At 44.4% G+C, this 23,325-nt stretch overlaps 1 protein-coding gene across 1 annotated transcript in view; it reads right to left on the reverse strand.

The window, feature by feature from the left end:
• Positions 1 to 23,325, reverse strand: part of LOC120908941 (cGMP-dependent protein kinase 2-like) — a 215,630-nt gene that overhangs the window by 13,025 nt on the left and 179,280 nt on the right. Inside the window, exon 16 of the mRNA XM_040320466.1 lies at positions 21,298 to 21,420. Within this exon, the coding sequence (XP_040176400.1) occupies positions 21,298 to 21,420 (123 nt within the window). The remainder of the gene's footprint in view (positions 1 to 21,297; positions 21,421 to 23,325) is intronic.

The raw sequence follows: 23,325 nt of genomic DNA on the forward strand, positions 1-23,325 counted from the left end.
TACAAAAATAATGCTGGTTTGTTTAATGTACAATTTGTATAATAACACTTTTCAAAATATTTTAAATTGTGTTATATTATATAATTCGACATATTGGCCTTATTCCAGCACTGTACTGGTTGTAATTAACTGATGATTAATTAAAACAGTAACTAGTTTAACAGACTAGGTAATGGACCAAATGATCAGACAGAGAGGAACTGTGGGCCAGATTCAGGTACAATTGCGGCAGTGTAACGTAACCCGTTTACGTTACACCGCCAGTTTTCAGTGTTAGTGCCCGATCCACAAAGCACTTACCTGTAAACTTGCGACGGTGTATCGTAAACACGTCCGGCGCAAGCCCGCCCAATTCAAATGGGGCGTGTACCATTTAAATTAGGCGCGCTCCCGTGCCGGACGTTCTGCGCATGCTCCGTTCGCAATTTTCCCGATGTGCTTTGCGCAAAATTACGGTGGCGCGACGTGTTTGTGAATCGCGACGTGCGTAACGTACTTACGCCGGGAAAAAAAATTCAAAAGCGACGCGGGAACGACGGGCATACTTTAACATGGTGGAGTAATTTTACACCATGTTAATAGCACCCCTAACTTTGCGATGGGAAACTAAGACTTGCGCCGACGTAACGACGGGAAAAACCTTCGTGGATCGCCGTAACTGCTAATTTGCATACCCGACGCTGGAATACGACGCAAACTCCACCCAGCGGCGGCCGAGGTATTGCATCCTAAGATCCAACGGTGTAAGACAATTACACCTGTCGGATCTAAGGGCTATCTATGCTTAACTGATTCTATGAATCAGTCGCATAGATACTCTGAGAGATACGACGGCGTTTCAGAGAAACGCCGTTGTATCTCTTCTGTGAATCTGGCCCTGTATGTTTCAGTTTACTAAACAGGTGCAAAGTAAGAAGCAATAATGCAAAACAGACTTAGGATGGAAAAACAAAATGCATAAACTGCAGAATATTAAAAAACAGATTCTTCACATGACTCGGTCACTCAGGGCATCATGTGTCTACATAGCACGGTCTCTATCAGACTATATAACAATAGAGTCAAGCATAAAATCCCTACTTTAGTAAAACAACAGGGGACTGGATGGGGGCAGGGGCAGAGCTGCGCTGTGTGTGACAATAGGCGCACACACAGCGCAGCTCAGGATTGAGCCTGCATGAGTGCCCCCACAGCAAGTGGCTTGCTATGTGGGCACTCGGCAGGGGGAAGGAGCCAGGAGCATTGGTGGGTGACCCCAGAAGAGGAGGCTCGGGGCTGCTCTGTGCAATGGTAATGGTAAGTATAATAGATTTTTTATTAAAAAAAAATATGTTTGAAATCACTTTAACCACTTTAAGGCTGCCCCACGCAGATATACTGTGGCAGGGCGGCCTTCCTGCACATGATTTTGTGTACTGGGTATGGGGCAGAGCATGAGCCAATCAGCTGGTCTGGCAGACACGATGTCTACCGGGACCCACCATTCGTTCTGAGGAGAGGCAGAACAGCGGTCTGCCTATGTAAACAAGGCAGATTGCCGTTCTGCCAGAGGGGAAAATGGAGATCTTGTGTTTCTGCAAAGCAGAAACACAGATGTCTGTTTTCCCCCAGTCAAAGCACTCCCCCACAGTTAGAATGCACCCCTTAGGGACACACTTAACCCTTTTATTGCCCCTGATGTCACCCTCTTCTTCTATATCCTATAATTTGTAGACACTATAACTTGTGCGCAAAGCAATCAATATACACTTATTGGGATTTTTTTACCAGAAGAAATTCGATTTTTTTACAGTCCTTTATTGGGTATGTTTTATAGCAGAAAGTAAAAAATATAGTTAAAAAAAAAAAAAAGCCTCAGAAGTGATCAAATACCACCAAAAGAAAGCTCTATTTGTGTGAACAAAGGACATCTTTTTTATTTGGGTACAATGTCATGTAATTGTCAGTTGAAGTAACGCAGTGCTGTATTAAAAAAAAATGGCTTGGTCAGGAAGGGGTTGAACCTTCTGGGGCTGAAGTTCTTAATTACCATCATCCTGGCATGGGACACTGCCAGAAGGATGTTAATTTACAGTGAGGGGTGGGAACCTGTTAAGCAAAAAGAACCCTATTGTTTGCAAAAAGTCATCGTAATCTATGTTTTGTACCCAAGTGTTTCACATCTCCATGTACTACTCTACAATAGGTAATGTGTTTTCACATATGAAGTTAGTTTTCCATATGCCATTTTCATTAACCTTAAGCCCAAAGCTCTTTATCATGGCTTGTCATACTGAATTTTTCTAAATAGACTTAAATGTTCCCCTTCAAGCACATTTGAACAAATAAAAGATAGAAAAACTGACAGCTATATTTTACATTGTGTTCATGTTTGTATTGTTTATGCTTGTATTACAGCGTAAATCATTTATTTATGCACAGAAACCTCATTTAGAAATGTCAAAATACAATTTTTTCACATACACTAGCCTGCTCCTGTATCAGAAAAGATATAACTGCTTAGTTTCTACAAGGCAAATCTTTCTGCATATCCACAGAGAGAGTACGCCGGCGTATCTACTGATACGCCGGCGTACTTTCAAATTTCCCGCGTCGTATCTTTAGTTTGAATCCTCAAACCAAGATACGACGGCATCTGGGTTAGATCCGACAGGCGTACGGCTTTGTACGCCTTCGGATCTTAGATGCAATACTTTGGCGTCCGCTGGGTGGAGTTCGTGTCGTTTTCCGCGTCGGGTATGCAAATTAGCTATTTCTGACGATCCATGAACGTACGCGCGGCCGTCGCATTCTTTTACGTGGTCTCTAGTCAGCTTTTTCCGGCGTATAGTTAAAGCTGGTGTTTTGCGGCGTATAGTTAGACTTGCCATGTTAAGTATGGCCGTCAATCCCGCATTTAATTTGAATTTTTTTTTTTTTTTTGCGTAAGTCGTCCGTGAATCGTGATGGACGTAATTCACGTCTATGTTAAAAAAAATGACGTCCTAGCGACATCATTTAGCGCAAATTTAGGGACGGCGCATGCGCAGTTCATTCGGCGTGGGGACGAGCTTCATTTAAATGAAACACGCCCCCTAATCGCCGATTTGAATTCCGCCGCCAGAGATAGACTACGCCGCCGTAACTTACAGGGCAAAATCTTTAAGGATTTGAAGATAACACAAGTAAGTTACGGCGGCGTAGCGTATCTCTGATACGCTGCGCCGGGGCAGATCTTTGTGGATCTGCCCCATAATACATAAAAGTTGCAGTATTATGCCTGCCGCTATAAACACTTCTAAAAAAGATAAACAATATGAATTGGTTGTAAAAAAAGAGTGTCATAGAAATCTTTTGTGCCTCCCTATGACCAATGTTGGTGCTTATGACAGATTAAATTAGCTGTTGGGAACAGGTACATGAATTTGTTGCAAAAGACATGGTGGGAGATGACACGAAGGCCAGAGCAAGCTCCTTGCCTGCCCACTGCGCCTGTAACACAGACAGGTGCAGTAGCTGAGCTGTTGGGTGGGTGGAGCCTAAAAGGGATGAGCAGAGACTAGATCCTCATCATGTCCACCTCCCTTGTGTTTGACAGTGAACTGCAATGCGTGGATTCCATAGCTGCTAGACCAAGATTTGTAGGTGTGCCGTGGGAGTTTTGAAAAATACTTAAAATTTTGAGCGTTTTGAAACCTTGAACATATCGAAAGGTTAATGGTACATCAATGCCACAAACGTTTAAAAAGTAATATATATCTAAAAATACAATCTCCGTCAGTCTGTCATTCATTGATTCCTTTCGTAACGCGAGACTTGTGCAAGATCTCGGGAGAACTCGATCACTTTAATTATATTACTAATTATATTACAGAGACTGTTCCATTTGTTCCTATGCAGTTTGTCAACGGTTTGTCAAAATGCCTTCACGATCACAGATTGAGCACATTTTCAGTATGGCTCCCTTTTTATAGTGAGGAGCTGACTTATCCAAAAACCTACTTTTGGCTCTTCTAAGCCAGCTGACCTTTGTTCAAAGATCAGGCAAATTTATCCAAAGTTACAAATTATCCATAATAATGAATGTCATATCCAATTGGAAGGAACACAATGAATTAATAACAATAAATAACAACAATAATAATAATAATAAAAATGTATTATTATTACTTATTATTATTTTGTTCCATGCATTTGTTTAGACGTAGCATTCTTTATTTGGGATGATTCATGGTTCCAAAGAATTTGGTCTGACAAATTTTTGAATTAATTTGCAGAGACCGCAAATTTCAAACTTGCTGGATCCACTGCATGTTGGCAGAGAACCTCGCCACAAATTTCTAGATACAGTATGTGAAATTTGTTGTAGTTACAAATCAGACATTTACGAATTTATGAATTTCCATATTTTTACAAATGTTGGGAAATTCAAAATGCAGAAATTCGGAAATTAGAAATTCGACTATCCGGAAATTCGGAAATCCAAAAATAAGAATGAATATTCAAAAGAATGAAAACCCGAAAATAGGAACGTAAATCTGAAAATTCAAAAACCCGAAAATTCTATAATAACTAAATAATAATAACTTAACTATTACTAACTATTAAATATAGGAATTTCCTTTCAAATTTGGCTCTTAGTGAACGTAATGAATACGAATTTACGAATCTACAAATTTTCCGAATGTCCGAATTTCCGGTTTTCCGAATTTGAGAAAAAAACTAAAAATGAATGAAACAAATTTCGGCAGTGCACCTCTCTACTAATTTCCTAGCCATAAATAAAAATTTTGGTGCTTGGATTTTGTTAATATTTGTGGGTGCATTTTGCTATGTCAAAGAACTAAGAAAGGGTTCTTTACAATAGGTCTGTAACAATGTGAAATAGTTTTCTACAAAAACTAGTTCTAAGCAATATATATATATATATATATATATATATTTTGGAACCTATGCAATCAGGATCACCACCCTGTATCTCATGGCTCATTGACATTTATTGATAAAATGATATGTGATATTTTTTATGGAATTGTGATACTTTGTTGAATTTTCCCCTAGATTAATTTTGGGGTTACTTTTAATGATATTTCAATAAATACTTGTTTTTATCGCTTTATATATGTCTTATATTCTGTGGGTATCACATCCCTCCCTTTCACCCATCTCTTTCCCTTTGTGGATTTTACTACTAGTTCTAAACAACTTTGCAGATTGCTTCCCAAATTGACAACATCTATTTATTAACATTTAGGCCTCGTACACATGATAGGTTAAACAAAGGACAGCGGTCTGATGGACCGTTTTCATCGGTCAAAACCGCTCGTGTGTGGGCCCCATAGGTTATTTAACCATCGGTTAAAAAAAAGCCAACTTGTTTTATATTTAACCGATGGAGTCCTAACCGATAGGTCAAAACCGATCGTTAGTAGGCACAACCATCGGTTAAAAATCCACGCATGCTCAGAATCAAGTCGACGCATGCTTGGAAGCATTGAACTTCGTTTTTTTCAGCACGTCTTTGTGTTTTACGTCACCGCATTCTGACACAATCGTTTTTTTAACCGATGGTGTGTAAGCGCGACGGACCATCAGTCAGCTTCATCTGTTAACCATTGACTATGGTCCATTAGACTGTTCTCATCGGATGGACTGATCGTGTGTACGCGGCTTTAGAATAACACTGTATCCTGTGGATCCAGGGAGTTTCCAATTGCCTTTTTGGATCAGAAAGAATTTTTTTCAGTTAGAACAAATTTGTCCGCGTTTTATAGGGAGTTTTTGCCTTCTTCAGGATGAACTGTGTGTTTAGGGCTCTAAAGCCTCGTACACACGCTTAGATTTTCGGACGACCGAACGTCCATTTTTTGTGGAATGCTAGTCCATGTTGAAAATAAAGAGGTCACTCACAACATGAACATTTTGGTACGACAGAATACAACGTCAGAAGTGATGTAATGTGTTGAATAGTTTTGTTTGTATTCTTTCCTTTCTGAGCATGCTTAGTCTTGCTGTTACGAAAATCGGATGTTGAGTTTCCATCCGGCAAAAATATTTATAGTCTGCACATCCAGCAGAGGCGCATTGCGGGCGGTATTACCGCGGTTTCCCATTGTTTTAAATGGGAAGGAGCGGTGAAGGAGCGCTCCAAAGATGCTGCTTGCAGGAGATTTTTTTCTCTCCTGCCAGCACATCGCCTCAGTGTGAAAGCCCTCAGGCTTTCACATTGAGAAGGCTGGGCAGGAGTTTTTCAGGCGGTATTTAGGCGCTATTTTTAGCGCTGTACCGCCTGAAAAACTCCTCAGTGTGAAAGGGGTCTAAGGCTGTTTTATTTTTCCTGTCACTATAGCTTTTGCTGGTCACCTTGGTCTGCATGTAAATGTAAAAAATAAATATAACAAAATGAATAATAACAAAATATTCATATATTGAATCCTGTAATTGCCCGTATTAGCCACATTCAGAACACAATTTTTTTTTTATGATAGTGGTCCTTCAAGTATGGCAAGTGCTAGGCCCATATTTATATAGCAGTGTATGTGACATTCACCAAACATCCACAGATGGCTAACTATTCCCTGTAATTTAAAATCACTCAGAATAATTTACCTGAAGTGAATATTTGGTGAATGTCAGATTCACTGCATTGTAAATATGACTCTTATTGAGTCTGTACAAAATTAGTTAGTGAATATGAAATAATATTAGCAGTGATACATAGCCCCGTCTACTTCAGTGTTCTGCATAAAGCAATACAAACAAATACAAAAGCCATGCCTAAAAACATTTAGATACAACTTGATAGTAAAACATGGGGGGGGCGTGGCCGAGCCGAGCTAGGAGATGGCTGCCTGATTACCGAGCTCCTGCCACCTCAGAGCTTCAGCGACCATTAGCGGCAATTTAAAATCCCACAGCGTAGCCCAAGACATGGGTACGGCATCGAGGCAATCCTCGGCCTCCCGTTCCCGCTCCCCTCGGGAACCGAACGGTACAGCGGAACACAACATACCCGAGATGTTCCGAGCCGGCCGAGGGAACATGGCGGCGTCCCGTCAGGGACCGCGGGAAGGCCGCTCACACACCACCACCTCATCACCACAGCCTCGGGAGATCATCCTGACCGAGACTCAGATCACCTCCCCCCCGAGGGCACTCGGGGGACCGGAGACAGCACAGGCTCCCGGGGAAGCATCCGCTCCCATCACCATATCGGACCTGAAAGCCGTGGCAACAGACATAAAGGAGGCGCTGGCGGCAGCCATAGCGGATTTGCGCCTGGACTTTAAAGCGCTGGAAGAGAGGGTGACAGTGACGGAAACCACCCTGGAGGACCACGGTCTTGTCCTCCAGCGCTCTACACGGAAAATAGATGACCACACTCTACAGCTCCGTGAAGTAAACCGCCATCTGGAGGACCTCGAGAATCGAGGACGCCGCCACAACATCCGCGTGAGGGGACTACCGGAGGCGGTTGAAGGCGACCAAATTCAAAGGGAGGTGACCGGCATCTTCAACTCGATCCTCCGGAGACCCCCGGACACTAAAATCGCTATAGAGAGGATCCACAGAGCGCTGCGCCCTAGGGGCCGAGACACCGACCCCCCCAGAGACATCGTGTGCTGCCTCCCTGACTACTGCCTGAAAGAAGAAATATTGAAGCAAGCCCGAGGACAACGCATCCAACACGAGGGTACCCCGGTCCAACTATTCCAAGACCTGTCGGGGATCACCTTAAAACACCGGAGGGACCTCAAGCCAATACTAGATGCCCTCAGAGCAGAGAACATCCGCTATAAGTGGAAGTTCCCCTTCTGCTTAGCGGCATCACATCAGGGCCGCACCGCTCTCCTGAAGGTCCCGGAGGACCTCCCGCACTTCTTCGAGACCCTGAAGATACCGCCTGTAGCAGTCCCAGACTGGTACGCAATGTACCGCCGCTCGGTGGGTCGCTGGCCTGGGCCCCAAGCGGAAAAAATGGAGACACAGCCCTCAAATCCCCGTAGGAGGCGCTCCCCTTCGGCTTCCCGCGCTCCAGCTCACGCGGGGGGCCAAGGCAGGATCGCGACCCGCTGTCTTCCCCTGGAGCGAGGAGGGCCCGGAGAGACTATTGAAAGAGCCATGATATATACACCACGTTGTCCACCTTGTTAAGGGCGATTTTACTGCCCTGTTGCCATGTTGGCTAGTTGACGGTGAGGCTTAGACATGTGAGTTACAGAACTGCTTGCGTTACGATAGTCCAGTTGACTGCCCATATTGCCTCCGGTGGATAAGATCGCCGTGCCTCCCGCTCAGGACCCTTACCCGTCACCCCCCTCCGATGTAGAACGACGCTGATTGGACTACCCAGAGACTGGGCGGATACCTTTTGAATAGCCTGGGCCCCCGAACTACATAATCCGTGATGCACCGCGACCTCCAACACTTCCGGAAACGCTGCCCGACATCCCCTCTTTCGGCACAACGTGAGATGACCACTTCCGGTGAGACGACAAGTTAGCTACAGCACCGACCCTGACGCCGAAGACGCGACCCCGGGAAACTGAGCCGATTGCCTGGCTGTGCCTGGCGCATCACCGCGAACACAGTCACACCTTAGGGACTGCAGCAGCGCTCCTTACGGGGTCCATCCGACCCCCATCTTACATAGCACCATGTCGGAATTGCGGCAAACGAACTCGTGGGGACTCCTCCCCCCCCCTCCCAAGGGCCTGCTCTCAGCACCGAACTGGACGCCCGTCAGCAGACCTAGAACTAGGGCACACAATTAAATTACCGGACTATCCTGGCCCAGAGGAACGCCCCTCACGAATGGATATGGAACGAGACACCGTGGAAGGCCGCGACACAGAGAGGACCGATACCGAGACAGATGGAGCGGGCTCTAGCCCAGACCCAGGGACTTATGCACGCCTCACTTGGGCCCCCGGACAGAGACTATCCTGCTACGGGGCGGGGCCCGGAGGCCGAGGTAAAATGCTAGAAGATAGCAACCATGTTGAGGGCTGGATATAATGTTATGTTATGCAAAGTTATGCATTGTTGAGGTTGATTGATACCGGCGGTGCCCCCCCCCTCGGACCCTCCCGCGCCCCCCGCGACTGCGGCTGGCGGGGGATGGGATCGGCCGGACCCCCCCCGGTGCTGGGGTTGGCGGGCCTGAGGGTGGGGGGACACAAATGCGCCAGATGATATAGGGGCGGGTTATACCTCAGAGACGCAGGAATGCAGGGAAACATATAGGGGAGACCCCCCCCCCTTTTTTCATCGAGAATACCTGCCATTTGGAGCGCTAGACACACGGGCGTCCCGTAGAATGAGTGCCCTCTGGTCACCATCCCCTGCGTGACAACAGGGCTCACTGCTCTGGGGTGGCGGACCACGTTCGGACGTACCTGACACATTACCTAATCTCACACCACCAGACATCTGCCGGTGAGGAATCGACCAACCCCCCAGCGGTATCGGGTGGTGGGGCCCAGGCCTACCCCTAGACGTGGGTGCCCCATTCGGCCGCAACAGACCGATTTCATACTACAGTAGGAAGGTGGGGGGTCTCTATCCCCCCCACCAAATCGGTACTCACACTACTCCCCTTCGGAGAGACTACTTGGATAAGCTCACGAGTTCCAACCCAACCCCCACACCCGCCCCCGAGGGCTGCAGATACGCCCTGCCTCCCCCCCCTCCTCCTCTCTACAGTGAATCGAAAGGGTTGCAGAAGCGACCGCAACCCACCCCATTCCCCACTGAACCCACTGACCACTGGCCCCGAGAACGAGCTTTGGAAACCTATCCACTACCTCGCCCCACTCCCGCCACAGCCCGGACACACCCTCCTGACCCCAGAACGACCTGATAATCGATAGGACAAACAATATGGCAGACCCGACTAAGACAGATGCCTGCCCTGTGCTGAGGGTATTCTCTTTGAACGCACATGGTTTGAATCTACCGGAAAAACGAGCCCAACTCCTTTTGGCTATGCACCGAGCTAAGGCGGACGTGGTGTTGGTGCAAGAGACGCACTTCAAGTCCGATGCTATACCCAAATTGCACAACTTTTATTACCCAACAGCATACCATGCCACGAATGCGCATGCCAAGACTAAGGGGGTCTCGGTACTGTTTGCCAGACACTGCCCCTTCATACTCACAGATACGTTAGCTGACCCGGAGGGTAGATACCTAATGCTGAAAGGCTCCTACATGCACCATACAGTCACGCTGGTTAATCTGTACGCACCAAATACACGACAAGTGACTTTCTTCAACTCGGTGGCGGACATACTGACCCCCTTCAAAGCTGGTATCTTGATATTGGGCGGCGACTTTAATGTACCCCTCAACCCCACGCTAGACACGTCCACAGGCACAGCGTCCACCCCGTTTAAGGCTCTAAGACGGATCAAAACGACCCTCCAGGCCCTCCTCCTACACGACACATGGCGCGCCCTCCACCCTACCGGAAAGGACTACACGTTCTACTCAGTACCCCACGACCGATACTCTCGACTCGACTATTTAATGATAAGCCAGGAAGACCTACCCAAGGTTACCTCTGCGACGATCGAACCTATGTTCCTGTCCGACCACCACCCGATCTCTGCGACAATCTCCCTCCCCCCTTGCCGCCCTCGCACAAAGGTATGGAGGCTCGACCCATCCCTACTCACAGACCCGATCCTAGCTAAAGACCTAGAGTCATCTATTGAACTGTACTTTAGGGAGAACAGACCGGAGGACACGAACCCCCTTCTTAACTGGGAGGCCCACAAGTGCGTGGTCAGGGGCCTTCTGATAGCGGCAGCTGCCAGACGCAACAAAGACAGACGTCGACATTACGGAGAGTTACTTACTAAGATTAAGAAATTAGAGGCCGCACATAAACGCTCGCAGGCTTTGGCGACATTGCAGGAGCTGAGTCAGGTTCGTGCTGAGCTCCTGGAGGTCATAGACAAACGAATTAGACGTAACTACGTTTTAGCCAAGAAATCATTCTACGAACACGGAAACAAAGCGAGCAAGATGCTGGCAAAAGCCCTACAAGATAAAAAAGCTAGGGCCAGCGTACACTATCTGACAGACGAAAAGGGACGTAAAATAGAATCCACTCCAGACATCGCCAAACGCTTTGTGCAATACTACTCGGAGTTGTACAATCTACCTGCCCCGACCTCTCCGCACACCCAAGACACTAGACAGAGACTCATAGATGACTTTCTCAGCCAATACGGCCCCAATAAACTATCGGAAGAGGCCAGAACGGAACTAGACAGACCCCTAGACAGCACAGAGGTGGGTTTGGCCCTGAAGCAACTCAAACCGGGCAAGAGCCCGGGTCCTGATGGGTTGACGGCTGGATACTATAAGACCTATGCTAAAGTGCTGACACCCTTCTTTGTGACGGCCTTTGCCTCCGGTGCCAATGCCCCCCCCCGAGATCTTCTCACGGCACACATAGTGGTCATCCCTAAACCCGATAGAGACCCGGCAGTAGTTACCAACTATAGACCAATATCGCTCCTGAACGTGGACCTTAAGTGGTTCGCTAAGACAATCGCGAACAGACTTCTCCCATACTTACCAGCCCTCGTGAACCTAGACCAAGCCGGCTTTGTCCCCGGTCGAGAGGCCCGGGACAACACCACCACGGCCTTAAACATACACCACTGGCTCACCTCCAATGGGACCCCGGGATTTTTTCTTTCACTCGACGCGGAGAAGGCGTTTGATAGGGTGGCATGGGACTTCATGCGGGCGACTCTTAAAGCTACTAATATCCCGCCACTCCTGCTGCAATACATATCCCTGCTCTATTCGGGCCCCACGGCTAGAGTCAGCGTGAACGGCCGCCTATCAGACGCCTTCTCCATAGCGAACGGGACCAGACAGGGATGCCCCCTTTCTCCCCTGATTTTTGTGCTCACCCTCGAACCCTTCTTGAGGCGTATTAGGGCTAACCCGACGATCAGGGGCATCGAGATTGGGGACCGCACCTACAAAATGGCCGTGTTCGCGGATGACATCCTCCTTTTCCTGAGGGACCCCATCACGACCATACCCAACCTCCTGGTAGATCTTCAGGAGTTTAAGCTCCTATCCAACTTTCAGATCAACCTATCCAAATCGTCCGCCCTCAACATTTCTCTGCCCAAATCCGTATGTGACCAATGCCAACTGAACTTCCCCTTCAAATGGAACAGTAAAGCCATCAAATATCTGGGAATCCAACTCCCCGCTTCTCTAACAGATCTATACCCCCTCAACTACCTCCCACTGCTTCAGAGGGTGGTTAATGATCTAAAGACATGGGCTTCAAAGCCTTTGTCTTGGTTCGGCAGGATAGCGGTGGTCAAAATGAATGTTCTCCCGAGATTACTGTACACCATGCAAGCGGTCCCTATCAGGATACCCCCTGCCTTCTTCTCCTCCTACCGGACGGCATGCGCCACTTTTGTGTGGAACGGAGCCCGCCCCCGTTTGAGCTATGCGAGAATTACGACACCTAAATTGCAAGGAGGATTGGGGCTCCCAGACTTACACAGGTATAGCCTGGCCTGCGGCCTCACCAGGATCGTGGACTGGGCCGCCGGTGGGAGGGGGAAGAGCTGGGTGGGGATTGAACAATCCTTCTCCCCCCTCCCATTGGTCCACCTGCCGTGGATCTCAAAGGCTAACACCCCACACGCATGCAACGACCACCCTCTCATACTCCCATCCCTACGAGCCTTCCGTGAGGCCTGTACCAAACATAAGCTGTCAGACCGTAGCTGCCCAATGACCCCCATACGTCTGAACCCCGACTTTCCACCGGGCATGAACCCTAACTTTCTATCTGACGTCTGGCCACATGAGACTGTACGGGCAGGCCAGTTTTTTGCTGCGGGCAGATTAATGCTCCAGACGGAGCTGGCGACCAAGACAAACAAAGACGTCTTCCCTTTCTGGACTTACCTCCAAATTAGACACTTTCTGGACAGGGCAGCCCCGAGCTCCCAGTGGTCAAGGCCCTGCTCCCCCTTTGAGAGCCTATGCTCTAACAAGAGACCGCAGAGACACCTTATATCCATTATATATGGCCTACTGTTCCACACACATTCCTCCAAAACTCACTGGGCCAACCAGCAGTGGGAAAGGGACCTGAAACTTGACCTGACGGAGGGGGAATGGGAAGCCATCTATAGGCGGGCCCACAAGGGGTCGGTTAATGTCCAGACGCAGGAAAACGCATACAAGCTCCTCTCCAGGTGGTACAAAACCCCGCTCAAACTCCACAGGATCGACCCCACACTATCGAAGGTGTGCTGGAGGTGCCACCAGGAGACGGGCTCATTCCTCCACGTTTGGTGGACGTGCCCCTCCCTCCTACCCTACTGGACGGAGGTCCACAAACTCATTGCTCAGGTGACGACAGACAATTTGGATTTCACACCTGCGCAATTCCTCCTACAACACGCCCAAAATCTCCCTAGGGGATACAACCGATCCTTGGCCATGCACATGGTGAACGCAGCACGAATGTGCATCCCGAATAAATGGCTCTCCCCACACCCCCCTTCCGTTGCGGACTGGTTCCACCGTCTCCAAGGGATGATGGAGATGGAGGATCTCATACACCAGGCGAACGACAACCCAGCAAGGTTCAATGAGACGTGGGCCTGCTGGAAACATTTCACAACGACAGATGACTATCGGAAGGTGTGCCCGTGACAACCCTGCCCTTACAAAATCGCCTCCTATCCCCCCCCCCACAGGGCTGTGGCGGAACATCCTTTCCCCATAACCCCCCCCCAGCTAGAGGAGCAAAGACCCCCGGAATGAGACTACTTACTTTGCAGGTCAGAGGGCCTAGAGGATATCAGCAGCACACATACACCCCCCCCCCCTAAAGTAGATCCTCTCGCTACTGGAAACACGGTGGATGTCACCAATGACGTGATCCGCCGCTTTCAGCCCGACCCGTCGATCAAGGATCGACGGGATATAGCTAACATTGTGCAGGAGTATGAATCGAGGTTCAGGAATATTTGATTGTGCACTCGACCTAAATGTGATGTACTCCATGTTGTTAAGCCAGTTTTTGCTAGCCTATGTTATGTATAGCGGCTGCGCCCGCAAATGTCAGCTCTGAGAGCACCTGTTCATTTTGAAAACCTTAATAAAAAAATTATTTGGAAAAAAAAAAAAAAAACATGTATTACATAAAATACATTTGGAAAAAGAGCCCCCATACAAGACAAGGCATAGATACATTTTAGACAGTAAAGAACAAAAAGCATCCACTGAGATTTTATCGTTTTATATTCTTATATGCTTACAATAGTAGAAATGGAAACTAATAATACAACTAATATGATTGAATAGTAAAACTGTTGTTATTTACAAGTCATTAATACTAGTATACCAGATAATGCAGAAAATGTTGTCCAAAATGAACAATCATCTAGTTTCATTAGTGAAACTGGAAAACAGCATAGCAGTGTTCAGAGGTCTAAAACATGACAATGACTCAGACTTCTTTTTTCCTTTAGCATGAGTTGAAATTTCCAAGAAGAATCTTTTCACTTAGCCATTCCACATTGATTGCTCATTTACACATTCAGCTATGAGTCATCTTATTGAACTTTCTGCCATCTAGAACTATATGAAAAACCATAACCAATTTTACAATAGAAGTCTACCACTAGCAGTTTAAAGTGGACGTGTGCTTTGCCCACACAGCTTACATGGGTGAACCTAATACAGGTACGCTTTAACACTTTTACTGCTGCCACCATAAGTGCAAGGACAAGGCAAAATCAGTTGCAGCACACAGTAAGTGTCAGAAGGAGGCTACATTCCCTTAAGCCTTAAGTTCATGGCTGCGTCTGCAACCCTAAAGCTGTAGCATAGAGGTGCTAAAAAACCTTCATATATATGCATGCATATGATTGGCTGCTGATGGGGCATCTCTTGACTGGCTTTAGATAGGTGATCAGAGTATTATTAACTTGAAAGTGCTCAGACATGGACACGTCCAGCTTCTAGTGCAGAGTGCTGACAAAGAAGCAGACCAATAATTTCCTGATGTGTCCTTATTCTCTTTCTTTGGCTCAAAGGGGAAACATTAAGGGTCTGTTTAAACATCTTATACTTCTATGAAGAGGACCTGGCATCTCTTGGGGGGGGGCACACTCCTCCCTCCAGAACACACTGATCAGCGCTCACAGCCTTTGTCTGCAAGCACTGATCTTTTTTGGACTTGCGAACAAGTTGGACTTACGGACAAGCTCCCGAAACGGAACTCGTTTGTAAGTAGGGGACTTGTTGTATACACAATATATATAGACAAATACTCCTCATACACACAAATTGTATACATACAGTAGGTACCATATGATGCACATTAGACCCCTATTTCTCTATACACATTATATAATCCCAAACAGTTTAGAGCTTTGGGAATAATGCAAAATAGAGAAAGCAGAAAAATCTTATAGACACTTCCGGGTCTTGGGCACGTGCCACCCATCAACCCACCCCCACCATATTTGGACACAGCGGGAGTCAATTAACGGGTCCAGCACACGCGATGACCCACCGATTGTTTGGGAGGCAGGCAGAACAGCGCTCTGCTTATGTAAACAAGGCAGATCGCCGTTCTGTGAGAGGGGGGTGTACTGATCCTGTGTTTCTGCTAAACAGGAACACAGATCATTACCTTTCCCCAGTCAAAGCACCTCCCCCACAGTTAGCAAGCACTCCCTAGGAACACATTTAACCTTTTGAAGGCACCCTTCCCTGTACAGTGACATTGCATATTTTTAAGCACTGATCACTGTATTAGTGTCACTGGTCTCCAAAAAGTGTCAGTTAGGCATCCGATTTGTCCTCTCTCTGCAATATCGCAGGTCCACTATAAGTCACTGAATGCCGCCATTACTAGTAAAAGATAAGAAATAATACAAATAATAAATAAATAAAATATCCCATAGTTTGTAGACTAACTTTTGTGCAACCCAATCTATATACGCTTATTGGGATTTTGTTTTGCCAAAAATATGAAGCAGAATACATTTTGGCCTAAATTGATAAAGAAATTTGATTTTTTTTTTTTATATTGGGTATGTTTTATAGCAAAATTGTCCATCTTTTTTTGTTAATAGCACCAAAAATAAAATCTGCAGAGGTTATCAAATACCACCAAAAGAAAGCTCTATTTGTGGGAAAAAAGGACAAACATTTTATTTGGTTACAGCATTGCATGACCGCGCAATTGTCAGTTAAAGTAACGCAGTGCCGTATCGGAAAAAATGGCCTGGTCATGAAGGGGGGATAAACCTTCTAAAGTGAAGTGGTTAAATAAGAATTCCAGATATGTTTTTTTTTTGTTTACATAGTTAAATTAGTTTAGATTGAATTCTATATTCCCTTGTCTTCAGAAAATATATGATTTTAAACCCTCAAACTGTGCAAGTGAAAAATAACAAACATGGTTAAGAAAAGGTAAAAAAAATGGGAGATGGGGCAATTTAAGTAGGAACTGTATACAATGCTGTCAGATAGGATCAGGATGCAGGTTTATAAATAGGACACTAATGTTTCTATAATAAATTCTGTAGTGGTATGGTGGATAGAACATATACTATTGCTATAAATGAATCAAAGTAATGAAGCCAAAGCAGTAGCGGGACAGTCGGTCAACTATCATTTTCAGAAGGCGAGATTATCAATGGCAACCTACAATTTTTTTTGCATGATTGGTCTCCTATAACATGCGTATGGTACCGCACTTGTTAGTGCCTTACATAATCCAACAATACATATTGGGGTGATGTGTACAAACATTAAAGAGCTAAGAACACAAGACTTATACAGCCTAATGCCTCGTACATACGGCCGGATTTTCCGAGAAAAAAGTCAGATGGGCTTTTTTTCTAGGAAAGTCTGGCCGCGTTTAGCCTCCATCAGACTTTTTTTTCGGAAGTCCGACGGACCTTAGCGAACCTGTTCTCTTTCTTTCTGCCGGACTTCCAACGGACTCACGGCGGACTTTTGCATGGTGAAAAGTCCGACCGTGTGTACAAGGCATTAGAAGCAGAAAGATGCAGTTCGTTTTTCTTGAAAATTTGTGCTTTATTAACTGACTGCAGATGGTCTTTGGAAGGTCCCACACTTAATAGACTTGATTACCATATGGTAATCAAATCTAAAGATTTATCCAATTGGGCAGCTATGTGCCCCACTGTTATTTGCATACCTATTTTGTTTTTGTTTGTTTTTTGTTTCATAAGGATTGTATTGAGAAAAATAAGAAAAACTGAACTTTTACAGTGGCACATTATACCCAGGTTTCCATCTTCTTCTTTTTTTTGTACCTTTTTTATGCACCAAGGACAAAGTGACTGAATCTGCTGTTTAATCAAGACAATAAATCAATTTAAGGTATTTATTCAGGATACATATTTCCTTGAAACACTGAAATTGTTATGAAATTCTTTTGTGTTTTTAATAATTTGTTTGCCTGATATGCACCTGAATAATTGTAAAAGCTTTCATATGTCTACAGACAAAATACATTTGTATTTATGACTGTGGGTAGCTATTGACTGACTGGTAACTGCTGTGTGCAAATATAAGCTTTTCCAGTATTGGGTCCCATATATAGGGCCAGATTCACAAAAGAGATACGACGGCGTATCTCCTGATGTCGTATCTATGCGCCTGATTCATAGAATCAGGTTACGCATAGATAGCCCTAAGATCTGACAGGTGTAACTGTGTTACACCGTCGGAACTTAGGCTGCAATTCTAGGCCATTGCGGTCGGCGTAGAATATGCAAATGAATAGTTACACCGATTCACGAACGTCCGCTTTGCCCGTCGATCTAAATTTACGTTGTTTCCGTAGAGATGCGTCGTGTAAAACTAAGCATGCCCTTTAGGTGGTCTAACCAATGTTAAGTATGGCCGTCGTTCCCGCGTCAAATTTTTAAATTTCACGTCGTTTGCGTAAGTCGTCCGTGAATGGTGCTGGACGCCATTTACGGTAACGTCGAAACCAATGACGTCCTTGCGACGTCATTTAGCGCAATGCACGTCGGGAAATTTTAGGGACGGAGCATGCGCAGTACGTTCGGCGGGAACGCGCCTAATTTAAGTGGTCCCCGCCCCATTTGAATTAGGCGGGCTTGCGCCGGGCGGATTTACGCTACGCCGCCGCAAGTTTACAGGTAAGTGCTTTGTGAATCAAGCACATATGCTGTAAACTTGCGGCGGTGTAACGTAAATGGGATACGTTACGCCGCCGCAGCGTAAAGCAATTGTATGTGAATCTGGCCCATAGTTTTTATTTTAATCAGAAAGGTTTGAAGGGACAAAAGGCTTGTGCATTTAAAATGATGCAGTGTCTAAGGCCTGTGTGTACAAAAGTTATACAATAATCAGCTATTTGGAATGATTCCTTTTGCACTCTATGATAATAAATAAGTTGTTTTGTGGAATGGGGGTACTAAATTATAGCTGTGGCATAGGCCAGTAAAACAGCCTTCCCTTCCAAATGGTTTGTTTGCCAGAGACAAACAGAAACGTTGAAGAAACATTTTTAGGCTTTTATATTTTAGGCTGTAACTGAAAGGTTTCCATCCACTCTTTGTTTAAGGTTTGTGGTGCACAAAGAAGCCTGTTTCCAGATAAATAAAAATAGACTGAAAATAACAGTGTTCAGATGGGTTTTGTTCTTTAAGAGTCTCAAAAACACCACTAATCTTTGAGTAAGAAAGAAAAAGCCTTAGTACATCAGACTGTATAGAACATTACTGGATGTTCAGAGACAAAACATACCCATGTGCAGTCTGACTGTTCTTCAAAAGTGTGTATGACTAATGGAAGGGACTTGCAGAAATCCCTTGAGTGCAATGTCGCTTACAGGGCAATGCACTCAAAGAAGAAGGTTTGACTTTTTGTAAAGTGGCAAAGAAATTTAAAAATATGTCAATGTCAGTAGCAATGACATTTTACCAACATGATTTTTTTTTCTGAATAAATAAAAAAAATATATAGGTATTGTGTAGAACATTAAAGAAAAATGTAATTGTTTTATTATTATTATTATTATTATTATTATTATTATTATTATTATTATTATTAATATTATTATTATACAGGGTTTATATAGTGCCAATAGTTTGTGCAGCTCTTTACAACATTAGGGCAAACAGTACAGTTACAATAAAATTCAATACAGGAGGAATCAGGGGGTCCTGCTCGTTAGAGCTTACGATCTAAAAGAAAGGGCTTTTTTTTTTTATGTATATACACCGGAAGTAAAATAAACTACTTAAACATAGAATAATTTCTATGATAGGGAAAAGAGGTCATCACCTTAATACATTAGCAAAAAATTGAGGTCTCCAAGACTAGGGTAGGGTTTTAGGGTGTCCAGAAAAGCTTTGCCAGCATCCAATCACGTAAAGATGGCAGCCTATAACCCAGGGTCTATGAATACCCAGCCTGTGTCCCATACTATATGATTAAGATCAGTCTGTTATTCCCAAGCATAGAAAAACACCTTTTTATAGCTTTTTATTTTATTTCTTTAAAAATAATAAAACATTTTTTAACATACATGTGGCAGAATTAATCTTGACACCATTCTTCTTTGATCCTTTGCACAAAAACAGGGAGAGGGACAGATAGCAGTAGGCCCTAATTAGGTTCTTCAGTATACACATGTGCTGACAGTAGAAGAGAGCAGTGTGATGACTTGTTAGTGTCCTGCTGCTCGCATACTGTCCAATCAGAACAGCGACTGCAGAAATGGTGCACCACTGTATTTCTTAAAGTAGGATTTTTTAAAATGTATATTTACTTTTAAGGTCCCCCCCCCACACACACACAAAACACTTGCCAGACCACCTCTTACTAATAGCTACATTTTAGTAATTTTACTCACCTTAAAGTGAAATCAAACCCCTTTACCCTTAACAGCCAAGAAGCTGCCATCTTAACCTCTGTTTGATCTGTGGTTGGCATGGTGCTGCACATGCGATCACTTATGACACCAGACATTTGATGGCTTGACAATTTAGAGAGCGCAAGCAACTGTGACGATTATCATTCATGGTATGCCTTGAATCTAACTGTTATGGAAAACAGTTAGATTGGCGGTTTATGATCTGCTTTAATATCTTCATCCAGAAGAGAGACTGAAGTGAAGACGTGAGTGTGAAGGAACCAGCTGGCGCAAGCATACTATATATGCAGTGCTGTATTAGTGGTTCCCTGCACATGGTGCCAGCAAGGGACATGATGATGGGTTAAGGTTAGAATTAAACTGCTTCAAAAAGTATTTAAAAAATGCAATAAATAGCTAAGAGGAGTGCAAGAGGAATGGAAGGGGTTTGAGTTTTCCCCAGAGCTGAGCATTAAAATTCAAGAAGCCAGTAATATATATATATATAAAAAAAAAAAAGACAACTTTTGCTGCAATATTCACTTGAATTCAGAGCTCACCTCCGCAGTACTACTTTTTCGCCACTACATTCCCCTCTTCCAATTAGTTTTAAAGTGCCAGGAGCTCAGGTAGAAGTGGGAGGGGAATTCACAAGTACTATGACATAAATTTTGGTATCACCCTCCTGGCTGTGCTATCTAGCAGAGGTGTATGTATCACAGAAAGAGCTGGACAAAATGACATATCTTCTGGCATAAAACACAGTACACATATGTGTATTTAAAGTGTATATTTAGCTGTTTGCTAAATTATTGAGCTTTTTACCTTTATTTTAAGTTTTTAAAGAGACCTTGCCCCCTTAGCCATTCAGGACAAAATGACAGGTTCTCTTGAGATCAACAATTCACCTCCATCCAACACACTCACTGATACTGACCTTCCCTGTGCTCCTCTACCCCTCTGTTGCACTGTCGGAGATAGGAAACCAAACCCGGTATATGCTCTATGATGGTCTAAGCTTACGCAAGGTTTCCCCCCCTCTTTCATGACACAATAATCAAGTCTGCCAATTGGTCACTCAAGCTTCAGAACTGCATCCTGGGAGGAGGTCATATTCCCCCCCAGCTGGAAACATTTGACTATCATTTTAACTTTTTCTTTTGGATTTTGCTTTTACTGTCTTTGCATGTATTTATTATTTCTCATACTATCTAATTTAAAGAATACCATATCTTTGGCTGAATTTGTGTTTTCCATATAGTCAAAAATACGCACAAAAGAAACCATGATCCTTTCAGTGAGGCAGTATTTAAAAATGTCCAGAGTTTAGCATCTTCCCCGCACCCTCAATACACACAGCAACATCTACTCATTATTACCTGCACAACCTACGGATCAGATCTTCAGAGCGACGTCCGATTCGGTGTGGGAAGTCTACTTTTTCAATTCCTTTCAACACCATGTTATAAATTTTGATGGGATCTGTCCCTGAGAAAGGTGGACTGGAAAAAAAAAACACATTCATGAAAGAAGCAATTCCACAAGAATTGTTTCTTATAATAAGAGACTTTCCTTAAGTGAACTTTATGTTCCTAAATAACCAGGCTGTTCAGTAAATAGACTAGGTCTTTGTTTTTTACATGCTGTAACTTCAGCCATAAAAATGTATTGGTAGAAATATAAACTGCTAATACATACAAGACAAATCCCAAATACAACTGACATGCTGAAATTAATTGGGATAGACCAAGACTTTGACATAGTGGGTATAAAATACATTTTGGCCATGACTGCATAATGAAATTGTATGGTTGTAGTTGAGTCCACCTTTACAAAGATTTTCCAAAAATCCCCAGTGCAATTCTACGCCCTCAGAATTTTACATACCAGCACCCTACCTGTTGCAAATGATGCCTATGCTTCCATTACACATGCAGCTGTTGGGAGGCCTCTCCACAAAAACCACTGTCCAGTCATTCCCCACCTTCCTGCCGTATGCATGACAAACTAAACCGTACAGTATTGTGCTAAACTGCCTGTGTGGGCAGCACACTTTACCTGCTCTAGCTGTGCTCAGTAGTGGCCACTACAAGCTGCTCAAACTCACACTACGTACACGTGGTCTTCTTTAACTGTGCTCATTTCCAGAAAAAGGACTCTTGCCCAAAGACAGACTGAGCCCATTTAGCATAATTGCCTGTGTATTTCCTCTACCCAGACAGAGGTGCACAGCCTGTCATTGATATGCATATCTTGGTGCTGGTGTACTTGTGTATACGGGCGTAATATCGTAAACAAGAGTACAGTGTATGGGCATATGCAAAAATATAAAATTGTAGTTCATAAGAATGAATATTTCAATGAAAAGAGCAGCCACTGGCACAAGGGACTTTTCTCATTCAATACCATCCAAACCTTGTACTGATTAAAAATAAATAAAAAAGAACTAAGCTTAAACTTTAATGCAAAAAGAGGTACCAGAGGTGTACCTATAGGGGTCGCAGGGGGGGTCGACCCGGCCTCATGCTGCAGAGAGTTTGTGAGGCCCCCCTGTATGCCTGGAAAGGAGGAGCTGGGGGGTGGCTGCATACAGAGGAATGGATCTCTCTATTTTCCTCAGCAGGCTTCTGAAGGACCGTCTCACAAACAAGAATGTGCAACATGTTAAAATCCCCCACCTCTCCATCCATCTACACATTAGGGGCAGGTGAACAGAGCACTGCTTTGTTTGGTGAGCACTGCAGATTGGCAGAAAGCAAACAGTCATTTTCCCCTGTAGGTGGTGAGATTCTATTCCTATGTTCATACAATATCACACTTATTTCTCTAAACGATAATCACAAGGGAACTTATTTTTATTTGATACTCGGTTACTAATAGAGCACTATATCATATTTTTTATACTGACTTCCTAGAAGTTTGTGGAGACACAAGCATTTTGGCATATAAATTGCCTTGGATTGTAATGTACTGTGCTAGCATTGCCATTAATTTAAAATGTATGAAAATCCTAAAAAAAGGGAGACTACACAATGTGCTGGTGAGAATAAGCCCCGGTGCATGGAAGAGTAATGTGCTTATTTTAGCTAATGACACAAAGTTATAGAGAGCGAATACAATCCAGCAGTATAGTAATATTACAGAGCTATCTTGACAAAATAGCATGCATAGTACCCCCTACTCAAAAAAAAAGTCAAAGTTAATAAAAATACAACACCAGTTTATTACAAGTCAGCGACAGGTCAGCAACCTCCCACTCCTTAACAACCAGCTATTCTGATTTCTGAATATATAAAAAGAATGCCGAAGATACAAAACACATTCTGAAATTCTGAAAACGAATTGGTTCAATATTGAGTCAATGGCCCAATTAGTTTTTGGAATTTTGGAATTTGTATTGTATTTTT

Source organism: Rana temporaria, chromosome 8 (genome assembly GCF_905171775.1).
Source record: "Rana temporaria chromosome 8, aRanTem1.1, whole genome shotgun sequence".
Taxonomy (NCBI): domain Eukaryota; kingdom Metazoa; phylum Chordata; class Amphibia; order Anura; family Ranidae; genus Rana; species Rana temporaria.